Source organism: Carcharhinus amblyrhynchos, chromosome 12 (assembly GCF_965287045.1).
Source record: "Carcharhinus amblyrhynchos chromosome 12, sCarAmb.v2.hapA, whole genome shotgun sequence".
NCBI classification, from domain to species: Eukaryota; Metazoa; Chordata; class Chondrichthyes; order Carcharhiniformes; family Carcharhinidae; genus Carcharhinus; species Carcharhinus amblyrhynchos.
Window position 1 is genome coordinate 75,958,814 of NC_137335.1, and position 12,779 is coordinate 75,971,592.

At 41.5% G+C, this 12,779-nt stretch overlaps 1 protein-coding gene across 5 annotated transcripts in view; it reads left to right on the top strand.

Moving 5' to 3' along the window:
- The window catches only part of sdccag8 (SHH signaling and ciliogenesis regulator sdccag8), a 327,951-nt gene that overhangs the window by 47,249 nt on the left and 267,923 nt on the right, over positions 1 to 12,779 (top strand). For all 5 annotated transcript variants that reach the window (XM_080200751.1, XM_080200752.1, XM_080200753.1 and 2 more), the window contains 2 exons: positions 1,016 to 1,168; positions 11,152 to 11,286. In XM_080200751.1, coding sequence (XP_080056877.1) covers positions 1,016 to 1,168; positions 11,152 to 11,286 — 288 coding nt within the window. The remainder of the gene's footprint in view (positions 1 to 1,015; positions 1,169 to 11,151; positions 11,287 to 12,779) is intronic.

A 12,779-nucleotide genomic window follows, 5' to 3' on the forward strand; every position in this document is an offset into this window, starting at 1 on the left:
GAGCATTAGGCTGGGCCTCTGAATTACTAATCCAGGGACCTTCCCACCATGCTGCCATTTCTCTCAATGTGTTTGCTAGCCCACAGTGGCTCCCAGGCAAGTAACATTATGATTTTAAAATGTAATGCTTATTTTCAAACCCCTCCATAACCTCTCTCCTCCTCATCTTCGCAATCGCCTCTCAACCCCTGAGCCTCCAATATATCTATGCACCTCTAATTATGGTTTCATTAACGTCCCCAATTTTAATCGATCCACTATTAGTGGCTGTGCTTTTAGTTTTTCTAGATCCTAAGCGCTGGAATTTCCTCCCTATATCTCAACCCCAGTATCTCATTTTCCTCCTTTCAGACATTCCTTAAAACCCACCACTTTTACCAATCATGGCTCAGTGGCTCAGGATCATGTTTTGCATACAGTGTTCCTATGCAACACCTTGGGATGCTTTATTATATTAAAGAACTTATAAAAGTTGCTGTGAGAACTGAATCTATCAGTTAGCACTGCTGTCTCACAGCGCCAGGGACCTGGGGTTGATTCCCGGCTTGGGAAACTGTCTGCGTGGAGTTTGCATGTTCTCCCTGTGTCTGCATGGGTTTCTTCCGGGTGCTCCAGTTTCCTCCCACAGTCTGAAAGACATGCTGGTTAGGTGCATTGAGCCGAACAGGCAGGGGATTTTCATAGTAACTTCACTGCAGTGTTAATGAAAGCTTTACTTATGACAAATGAATATACTTTACTTATGGGTCACCCACTGTGACATCACTCCAAAAACGCATTATGTTTTTTATCATATGGACTGTATTAATGTTGTTACCTAAAATAAACAGCAATGTGATTTAGATAAAACAAACTTATCCTTTAGTGTTTGTGAAGTCACAGATAGTTTATAGATTGGAACTTGCATGAAACTATGATCTGGCTTTCTTCCCAAACCAAAGCTCAATGCGATAATCTATTAGCCTGTCATGTTCTGCTTAGCTTCAAAGACCAGTTTTATTTTCTTTTTCTCTAGGCTCTGGTCCACTGTGAGCAGCTGAAGAATGAGATGTTGCGTCAGAAAGAACGGCTAGAAAGGGAGTTAGCTTCTCAGCAAGAAAAGATTGCAAATGCCAAAAAAACTATGCATGATGAAATGAGGAAAGAAAGAGAAGATTTGGCATCAAAGGTGAGAGAGTGATGTTGTTTTACAGTTGAAGAAAATTATCACTTGCTCAATGCACAGTGATGCTGCTTTTATAAATCTGCACTAATATTCCTTGCCACTTTTACAAACTGGATATCTACCGAAACTGAAACCAAGTTTATTCCAGTAATGTATCTGATATTAAGAAATTGAAGTTGTAGGAAAATGTAAAGGAATACTACATTCGTTGTCACTTGAAATGTTACTGATGTTGTTTCTGTTATGGCCAATAGGTGGGGGTGGTGGATGATAAGATGGAATTCAGTTCTCGGGCAATTTTGTTAGTGTGTTCTATTATTGAATGAGGAAAACTTGTATCAAGGGATAGGCAGGACCAATCTTATTGCAACAACATCAGCAGCTTTGAACAATGTGATGTACTTATTTATGATGCATATAACAACATAGATTACTTTTCTAACTAACTAATAGACTTAAATTAAATCTGGAACTAAGATGGCACAGTGGTTGCACTGCTGTCTCGCAGTATCAGGACCCAGTTTGATGCCAGCCTCGGATGACTGTCTGTGTGGAGTTTGCATGTTCTTCCCGTGTCTGTGGGTTTCCTCCCACAGTCCAAAGATGTCCGAGTTAGATTGATTGACCATGGCAATTATTACCCCTTAATATCCCAAGATAAAAGCAAATTACTGCAGATGCTGGAATCTGAACTCAGAGGAGAAAATGCTGGAAAATCTCAGCAGGTCTGGCAGCATCTGTAAGGAGTGGAAAGAGCTGACCTTTCAAGTCCAGATGATCCTTTGTCAAAGCAAGTATCCCAAGATATGTAGGTTAGGGGATTAGCAGGCTAAATATGTGGGGTTATGGAGATAGGACTGGATAAAATGCTTTGTCAGAGAGTTGGTGTATACTTGATGGGCCGAATGGTATTCTTTAAGGATTCCATGATTTTATTATTTTTCTCAGGTTTGTTGATTTGTCAGCTGTCGATTTTGATAAGCCTGGGAAGTTTTGATCTGTTCTCAAGCTGGTGTCCGTTAATTCAGTTGTACTTTGAATATCCATTTAGTAGAATGGATTCTATGCTGTATGTCTCCCCTTTTAATAATGCATTTACTCTGTCAAATCTTCCCAATCACATAATTCACATAATCTGAATTGTATCTCCCTCAGCCCCGTCTGCTTTCGTATTATTCTATTCTGCGAAAGGACAGGTAAAACAGATGCTCCTTTCTGCCCCTTACAGCGATATAACTCGATGCTAATCCTCTCCATTGGAGGTTGCAAGTAGTCGTAAAACAAAACTCCAAGGGTTTGTGGGCAAAGAGACTACCTGAAGAAAGATCTAATATATGGTGAAAAGCACTTATGTAGTGGATCACCTCATTTTAGCGAAAAGGGGAATCACCCAAGCAGAGTGAGCTATTGTACCTGCATTACAGTTCACCTTTCCCTCCCTCATAGAATGCATTGTATTGGCAGCTTGAATGTGCTGAAGGTAAATTCGTGTAGCTTTTAATCATCATTGAAAGTCCAAACTAGTTTTAAAATAAGCCATAATATACCGACTATTATATACCGAATGAATCAATGACATTTAAGTACTGGAGAAAAGTGGTCATTTAATTCAAGAGAACTTTGGAAATGCAGGAAATAAATGCACATCGTGAAGATAGTGTTAAATTATTTGTGCAGTTCTCAAGGAACGTATTCCAAAGTATTTTTATTGCAATGATCCACTCTGTTGACATCCAACTGATCCTTTGAAATTGATTGATATTTCTTATTCTTCAGAATTAACTATGCAATGTCAATGCCATTGCTTTGAGATTACAATATGGATAGTAAAATAATTAGGTTAATGTCTCCATAAAATGGCTAAGCATTTCTAGTAATCAAGGGCCCAGACTAATTTGATGTTTTTTACTAAATTGAACAACAGCTGTATAATTCACAAATTTTTGTTCTCAAGTACCAAAACCATCTGCTTTTCCCTTTTGCATTAAACAATTTGTCTGAACCATAATTTTTTCCTTTGTTACTTTAGAGTTGACTTCTCTGGGTGGCACAGTGACACAATGGGCAGCACAGTGGTCAGCACTGGTGCTTCACAGTGCCAGGGACCTGGGTTCAATTCCCAGCTTGGGTCACTGTCTGGATGGAGTTTGCACATTCTCCCTGTGTCTGCATGGGTTTCCTCCGGGGGCTCCGGTTTCCTCCCACACTCCAAAGATGCATGGGTTAGGTTGATTGGCCAAGCTAAATTGCCCCTTAGTGTCAGGGGGTTAGTAGGGTAAATAAGTAGGGTTATGAGCATAGGGCCTGGGTGGGATTGTGGTTGGTACAGACTTAATGGGCTGAATGGCCTCTTTCTGCACAGTAGGGATTCTGTGATTCTCAAATGTATGTCTTGCTGAATCTATTATTGTGGGCTTACCTTTGGTTTCATTGGCTTTTTAGTGTAGAAGAGATATTGCTGGAGGCAATCGTCTTTTGTTCAGAAACATTTATTTACATGATAACTATTTAAAAAAGATTAAATAAGGGCACAACTGAGCTGAAGCAGCTCAGAGTGCTTCACACACATTCACTGGAATCCTACTGCCTTGCCTGCCACAGAATTGGAGCAGGCGAAGGCTGGGCAACAAAAATGTCATTGAACTTAGGCAGGAATTTCCGGCCTTGCTCAAGCAATGTCATAAAATCCGCCCATCGTCTCTGCAGGTGGCATCTCTATGGCATACATGCTCAGTAACTATCATTAGATTGAACTCTTTACAGGTGGAATTTTCCCATCTGCCCACCACTGGAATTGTAGTGGGTGGAACACAGACCATGCAAAGGTCCATTGACCTCGGGTGGGACTTTCCAGCTTTCTCTCCCTCGCCCAAGTCTTTTCTCTGAAACGAAAGTCTCTTTGGTGATTTCACCATTCTTCCTGAGTAAGTGCAGAGCTTTTTCCAAGCTGGATGGGAATTGTGTTGCTCTCAGACCAGTTCATTGGAGGTTGCTTCCAAACGCCTGGTTTATTTCACTTGTGGTTCTGTAGGTATGACAGTCTCTTGACGGTAAGGTACTCTGTCCATGCTGCTAATGGTTTTCTGTTTATTGAAATTAGGGCAGATTTGTTCCTCCAACTGGTGTCTAGATGTGTCTTAACCAGATGTGATCTCAATTGCTGTAGCTTGTCAATTACAACAAGGGTCTGATCTCTGATCCCTACCCTAACCTCCTCTCCCCTTCCGAGAATTGGAAGACCTTGAGCCTACTGCCTTAAATATACAGGCCTGACTCGCTTGGGAGGCTTCTGCCTTCTTTGTAGCTCAATTGTGGCTTCCTGTGACATTTAGTAGCAAGAGGGGTGCCCAAATATCTATAGGTTTGGGACAGACTGCTTGATTGGGTACCTTGTGTACCCCAGTGGAAAAGGGCCCCATGCTTGTACCAGCCCCTACCACATCAGCCTCCAATCATTGGCCTCTTCAACCCTGGCTGGGTCTGCACGACTGGCCTTGACTGGCCCTTTGGGATTATCTCTGAACCAGAAAATTCCAATGCACAATATCAGAAATAATGCAAGGCCTACAGGAGGTCATTTTCCATATGGATGATGTCATGGTTCATGGTGTCACGGCAGAAGAGCACGATGAACGGTGCACAGCAGTTTTGAATTGATTACATAGCTTATGCTGAACGATTGATGTGATTTTATTTGGTTCTTGGGCTACATCATCAGCAACAAAGGTGTCACAGCAGATCCACACAAAACCAAGGTGAGCATCTATTTTCCCACCCTTTCCTCCAAACTCAGCCTCCTGCATCTCCTAGGAATGGTGAACCTGCTGACAAAGTTTCTACCTCTGGCACAAGTCATGGAACTGCTGAGACACCGGCTCAAGAAAGACAAGGCATTATACTGAGATTCCCAAGTACATGCATTCACTCACATTAAGGAGATGTTGCTCTCCCCTGAAATTCTGGTCCACTACAAACTGACCCTTCCAACTACCATTGCAATTGAAGAGTCCTCCAAGAACCTCTGAGCGGTTTCCTGTTGGGAGCAATTGGATGGTAGCCAGTGACCCACCTACCAAGCTTCTGGAAGGCTGTCAGACACAAGCCAGATGTACTGTCATTGAGAAGGAAGCTTTTATGGTTACATGGATCTGTGAATAGTATTCTCACTAATTGGGTAAATTGTTGGAAGGTATTTTGACAGACAGGACCTACAGGCATTTAGAGATGCAAATACTGATTAGGGACAGTCAGCATGGCTTTGTGAGTAGAAAATCATGTCTCAGAAATTTAATTGAGTTTTTTGAAGGGGCAACCAAGAAGGTAGATGAGGGCAGTGCAGTTGATGTTGTCTACATGGACTTTAGCAAAGCCTTTGACAAGGTATCGCATGGTAGGTTGTTGCATAAAGTTCAACCTCATGGGATCCAGGGTGTCTGTGGATACAAAATTGTAAATGGATACAAAATTGGCTTCTTGACAGAAGCCAGAGGGTGGTTGTCGAGAATTGTTTTTCAAACTGGAGGCCTATAACCAGTGGTGTGCCTCAGGGATCAGTGCTGGGCCAAGTTTGTCATTTATATTAATGATTTGGATGAGAATAAGAGGGGCATGGCTAGTAAGTTTGCAGATGACACCAAGATTGGTGGCAGAGTAGACAGTGAAGAAAGTTATCTTCAATTGCAATGGGATCTTGATCAATTGGGCCAGTGGGCTGATGAATGGCAGATGGAGTTTAATTTAGACAAATACGAGGTGATGCATTTTGGTAGATTGAACTAAGGCAGGACTTACTCAGTAGGGCGTTGGGGAGAGTTACAGAACAAAGAGAACTAGGGGTACATGTTCATAGCTCCTTGAAAGTGGTGTCACAAATGGACAGAATGGTGAAGAAGGCATTCGGCAAGCTTGGTTTCATCAGTCAGAACACTGAACACAGGAGTTGGGACTTGTACAAGATATTGGTAAGGCCACACTTGGAATACTGTGTGCAATTCTGGTCACCCTATTATAGAAAGGATATTATTAAACTACAAAGAGTGCAGAAAAGATTTACTAGGATGCTACCGGGACTTGATGGATTGACTTTTTTCTCTGGAGCATAGGAGCCTAAGGGATGATCTTTTAGATGTCTATATAATAATGAGTGGCATGGACAAGGTAGATAGTCAATATCTTTTCCCAAAGGTAGGGAGTCTAAAACTAGAGGGCGTAGGTTTAAGGTGAGTGAGAGATACAAAAGTGTCCAGAAGAGCAATTTTTTCACACAGAAACGAGCTGCCAGAGGTAGTAGTAGAGGCAGGTACAATTTTATCTTTTAAAAAGCATTTAGATAGTTACATGGGTACGATGGGTATAGAGGGATATGGGCCAAATGTGGGCAATTGGGATTAGCTTAGGGGCTTTTTAAAAAAAGGGCAGCATGGACAAGTTGGGCCAAAGGGCCTGTTTCCATGCTGTAAACTTCTATGACTCTATGGTCTCAAGGTCACCATTGAGATGGACCATAAACCATTGGTATCTTTGTTAAACAAAAAGGTCCATGCAAAAATGCCTCCTCGGATCCAGAGGTTTCACTTGTGCCTCATGAAATTTGCCTTTGATACTGTTTATGTCCAGGGGATAAAATCAGATGATGGCAGATATATTTTCAAGGGCCACCATGAGCCTTTCAACCAAACAGAACAGCTGTTTGTTGCTGAGCTGGAGGCCTACTCCCAAACTATTGCCAGACATCTGCTGGCAACCACAGCTAGGCTGCGACAGATTTGTCAAGAGCTTCTCCGAGTGTGCCTGCATTCACAACAACTGCCAACGAGAGTGGCCTCTTTGGAGACCAAGTGGTGGTGCAGCCAAAACTTAGTTCAAACAGTAGAGCCATTTTACAGTCATGGTCTATAACATATGCTGATCATTCTGCCTCCCCTGTGGGCAGATATCCTTCGGAAGTTACAAAGTCATCTGGACATTACTAAATGCATGGCATGGACCCAGCTCTCCACATGGTGGCCAGGTATCACCAGAGAAATACAGGAAACTATTACAAATTGGCAAGTTTGTGCATTGCACTTCCATGACCAAAGGGACCCATTCATTCCCACAGAATTTCTCAACCGGCCATGTCTACAATGGCAAATCCTTCATAATCATCATAGATGACTACAGCAGATGGATGAGGTAAAGAAATTTCATACCTCCACCACTGAGATGGTCATGACAGTGCTCTTTTCCTGCACTACTTGTTTTGCCAGCCACTGGTCTGCTTTCATTATTTGAGTTGGCTTCAAAGCCCTTCACTCATTCTCTGTGCTGCTCTATTTCCCTTGAAGCTTTTCCCACCACTTTGCCTCTTTGCATGTAGTCGCTGCTCCCACCGTATGTTATTGTGGGTTTAAATCTGGATTCATTGGTTTCTTACTCTAGAATTGATCTATTGGAGGCAATGGCGTTATGTTCAGAAACAATTATGTCCATCATTGGTGGATCCCCTGCAGCCCAGGACCATGTATGGCCCATCTGGGTTCTGGGTCCAGTCCGCAAGACATTTTGTTGACTGTTGCTGACCTGCAGGATTGTCACACTCTGTTGATTTCCAGCCACATAGCTTTTCTCCTACGTATGAAATGATTCACATGTAAAACAAAGGCAAGTGAAGTGTGTGCTTCTTGCACACAACATTGACTGTGAGAGCCGTACGCTCCCTCTGCCTCCATTTTTATCATTTGAAGTTAATGATAGTTCTAGAACCATAGAATCATTGAAAATAGAAGCCACTGTAGATCTTTCAAATGATTTAAGCATCTGCTATAAGTCATTATGAAATTTCCAGTATGTATTCAGTCTTATTCATAGAATCGTGGTGAGTCAACAAGCTGGATTTCAATCTTGTGGCCCACTGAGATCAAGGAAGGTCACTCATGTGACCTGCTCACTAGCCTAGGTTGCCCATCACTGATTTACATCTCATTTATGACGGTTGTGTAAAACCAAGACACGGCTGGCGCTACTCTTTAGAGGTGTTTCACACTCCTGTTCTCAGTGAGTGACATCACTGCAACATAGCACATGACCAGTAGCTATCATTAGAATTAACCCTTTTCTCTACACCCTCTCCACATACTCCAAATTATCCAGATCTTGAACCATTCACACTCTGTTGTGTAGTCAACACCGGTCAGCTGAGTCCCCCCATACCAATTTCAGAAATTCTTTCTGTCCTGATTGAAGATCCAAGGTGATTGTGGAATTATTTGAGGACGTCGTACTGCTCTCATTCCATGAGAAAATGCTTTAAAAGGACTTTTGTTTGCCAACTTTACAATGCAATATAGTCAATTCAATCAAGAATTTCAACTTTCCTTCTCCCAGTTCTATTTGTCATGCCATAAATCTGGCTCTAATTGTCTGCAGGGCTGCTTGCCAGATTTTGATTGCTATTGATGTATGAGCAAGTTGCTGGAGAGTTCACAACAGGAGTCTCCACTTAGTTTGGTTCTTCCTTTTTTTCCCAGGGGATGTGTAATGGTAGGTCATGTATGTAGAGTAATTATATCACTGTAGTATTTACAAGAGGAAGAGTATTAGCCAGGGATCCCCCGTGCAGGTAGACAATTTTTTTAAACATCAAGTTATTGTTTTTCAGCTGTCCGAATACTTTGAGGGAACTGGTTCTACTTCAACTGGACTTGCTTTATAATAAATTTGAAAATAGGATGCATGTTTTTGTTTTAGTCAGAGATATTCATAAGGGATTTATGATTATTAGGCTTACATTTATAATTGATGAAGATGAAATTAAACTTATGAATCTCTATGAAAGGAGGAAAGAATTTTAATTTTTAATTTAAATAAGACCACTTAAATAGTGAACATGGTTTTCAGAAGTGGATGATTGTGCTTCATTAAATTTATTGATTTTTCAAAGATTTTTGAGCTAAGTACATTAAGTTTCCTTGGCCTTTTGATGACATCTGAGAAAACTTATAATGAACAAGAAATTAAAGGCTTCTAAATAATTATCTCATTTCTTCCCGGAATGCAGGAAGAATTTTTTGTAAAATATCTTGAGGAACATAGAAATCTGCTATTTTCTGTCTTCGCTTCCTCATGTGGTTACAGCAATGGCCTGCGTGTGTTGTAGAATGGCTCAACAGATTTTGATGCAAGTTGATTCTTCAATCTGGAATCACTGGATTTAGGGAAAGAAGCATCACCAGCATTTCTGTCAGTGGCTGCAGCTTAACCATTTAAAGCATAAAAATGGGGTCACATCAGGAAACTGTTTGGAAAATAAAGGCTTAGGCCTTGGTCACTCACTCACAAGGTTAGATTTAGTGGATTGCAAATATCTTGAAAAGTTGTCAGTCTGGAGGAGATTACAGAAATATGGAGGGCAGGATCATGGAGGAATTTGGAAACCAAGATGAGAATTTTAAAATGGAAGAAGCCAATGTAGGTCAGTGACGACAGGTGTGAAGGGTGAATTAGTGTGAGTCAGGACATGGATGACCTCAAATTGTGGATATGTCGGCGTTGGACTGGGGTAAACACAGTAAAAAGTCTGACAACACCAGGTTTAAGTCCAACCCATTTATTTGATAGTACACTCACTAGCTTTCGGGGTTAGTCCCTTTGTCAGGTGAATGGAGAGTTCTGGCCTCAGACAGAGCATATAAAGCACAGACAGTTTACAGATTACTGATTAGAATGCGAATCTTTACACCTAACCTGCTGTTCAAGTCTTAAAGTGGGTATCTTGTCTGCTTTCTTGCATCTCTGTAAAAACTTGATGTCTGTGTCGATATGACAGAAGTCTGGCCAGTAATATTTTAGAAATCTCTGGTCTAGAGATAGAAAAAGTGTAGATGAGGGTTTTGGCAGTAGATGAGCTGAGGCACGCAATGGATTGGGCTTCGTTCATGACTCTTTGTAGTTTCTCGCCATCTTGGACAGAGCAGGAGCCATAACAAGCTGTGATGCAACCAGAAAGAATGCTTTTTATGATGCATCTGTAAAAGTTGGTGAAAGTTGTGGCAGACATGCCAGATTTCCCTAGTCTTCTGAGAAAATAGAGGCATTTGTGGGCTTTCTTAACAATAACATCAGCGTGGGGATACTAGGTTGTTGGTGATCTGCACACAAACATTTAAAAGGGCTTTGCATCTGTTAAAACTAAGTCTGAGCTCTACGACCATTATTGTTGCCTTGTTGTGGACTTGTGAGCCACAGTTTGTGAATCCATGCCCTAAGCTCTGGAACTCCATCTTTGAACTTTGTATCTCCTTATCTATCTTCCCTACTTTGCGATGGCCTTTTAAACTTACCACTTTGTTCAGGTTCTTTGTCACTTATCATTATTGCCACAGTGTCAAATTTTGCTGTCATGCTTATGTGAAGTGTCTTGGGATGTTTTATTACATCATTGAAACATAGATCCCTACAATGCAGAAAGAGGCCATTCGGCCCATCAAGTCTCCAGAAACAATCCCACCTTGACCTTATCCCCGTAACCTGTCATATTTACTCCACCAATCCCTCTAACTTGAGCATCCCAGGACATGAAGGGGCAATTTAACATGGCCAATCCACCTAACCTGCACATCTTTGGAGGGTGGGAGGAAAATGGGAGCACCCAGAAGAAATCCACGCAGACACGGGGAGAACATGCAAACTCCATGCAGACAGTGACCCAAGCCAGGTCCCTGGAGTTGTGAGGCAGCAGTGCTAACCACTGTGCTGCCTAAAGGTGTAACATAATTACAGGTTATTCGTGATGCTGTTGGTGTCTTCTATTCATGTTTTATTAACCAATGGGAAGTACAATGTTAATTAGAATTCTTGATTTGGCTATCGTGTTGGTCAACGCTTCTTTAAGAGAAGATTGAGTTCTGACTAAAGGTTTCCTTTCTCCATGACTGCTGCTAGAACTGCCGAGTATTTATAACGTTTCAGTTCTTGTTTAAAATTCATGCTAACCAATTTATTTACAGGTGACCTGTTTGTCAGAAAATGTTGCTTGTCTTGAAGGTCAGTTGCAGAGGCTAATGAGAGAAAGGGATTCAGTGTGCCACCAGTTGGAAGAAGCTCAGAACAAGCTACTAAATCATGAGGTGGAGATCAATAAGGTACGAAATTGATAATTATTCAAACGGGGTACAGAATTATTTTATGATGCTAGTTAAGTGTGCATGTTTGTCCGTAAATTTATACAAATTTGTGCAAGCTAGTCTTTCTCTTTCACAACCATTTTCTTATGGGGAGCAAACTCTTGGCTGCAGTTTCTCTTCTGTAAAGTACCAGATCCAACATGTGTTTTATTCAATATGCATTCACATAAATGAGTATATTTTCAATTGGTCTCTTTCAAGTTTGGGAGTAAGTTAAAGTTGGTACATATACTCCCTTTTGCCCTCCCATTGAGGTCAGATAATAAACATCTTAATATAGATACAGATCTTACAGTAATGCCCAAAAGGAAACATATGCAACCCATTAGAAGTCCCAAAATAAGCACATCCTGCACCCGTCCCCCCACAAAGATTGTGACTAACTTCTCTTCTCCATAACCGCACCCCCCATCCCCAAGGACCACCCTGACCACCTAACCATCCTATCCACTTACCTTGTATACTATGCCCCTGTTAAATGGCTGGGACCTTTAACTTGTCCAATTTATGGTAGCTGGTGCTGTAAAAAAAAAGGCGGCATGGCTTCAGTTGCCCCAGGTTGTAGATCTGAGTGAGGAATGTCCAGCTCCAGACTAAGGTAAGTAAAATGGAGCAGAGTGGCAATTCAGTGGTGATTGCCACTCCACCAATATTCTGTACCATTGTTTCACATGTGGCACTCAACAGCTTTTGGATCATTGTGTTATCAGTGCAGTATTTTGTGTGCCAGGAAGTGCATGTCATGATGAGGGGGAGAAAGAATGAGTAAGTTTTAAACGGGTTTGTCCAATCTTTTCACATGGGGGGGGGGCCACGTTTAATTTTTTTTCTCACTCCGAGGGCCAATGAGCAAATTCCAGCAAGATCAAGTTAGCACAACATTCAACATGAATTTTAAAAAATCAATATCAAAACAATAAATCGATCATATTAAATGGAATAATTCATAAAAATTACTATCTAATGTGTCAAGAAGAGGTAACCAATAAACACACACTTTTTTGCTTATGAAACTGAGCTAGAGAGAGAGATCAGGCTGCAATTCCTGGTCACCTGAAAAGGAGTAGGGACCAGGGTCGATCTAAATGTGGTAACACAGCCCTTTTAAGGGGTGATCTTTTGTGACGTGATCAGGCTGGACCCTGTGAAGCATCCGTGCGGGAAGCTGGGCCAATTGGGAGTGAGGGTGTGCACCTTGGGACTTGGTGGACCTTCAGTTGGAACCAGGGAGAAGAGAGTAGATCTGTGCATATGTTCTGTCAGACCTTTACCCTGTGTATATATAACACTAGTTAATAAAATATTTATTGTTGAAGCCACATCTTGTCACCTCCAAATTTACTACACTGGCCACAAGGAAAAATTATGACAATCATCAGATCACAGTGTGCAGTTAGAGGGGGAGGAAAGCGATTGTCAAAGCTAAGAAGAAACAGGCCCTTAAGATACCT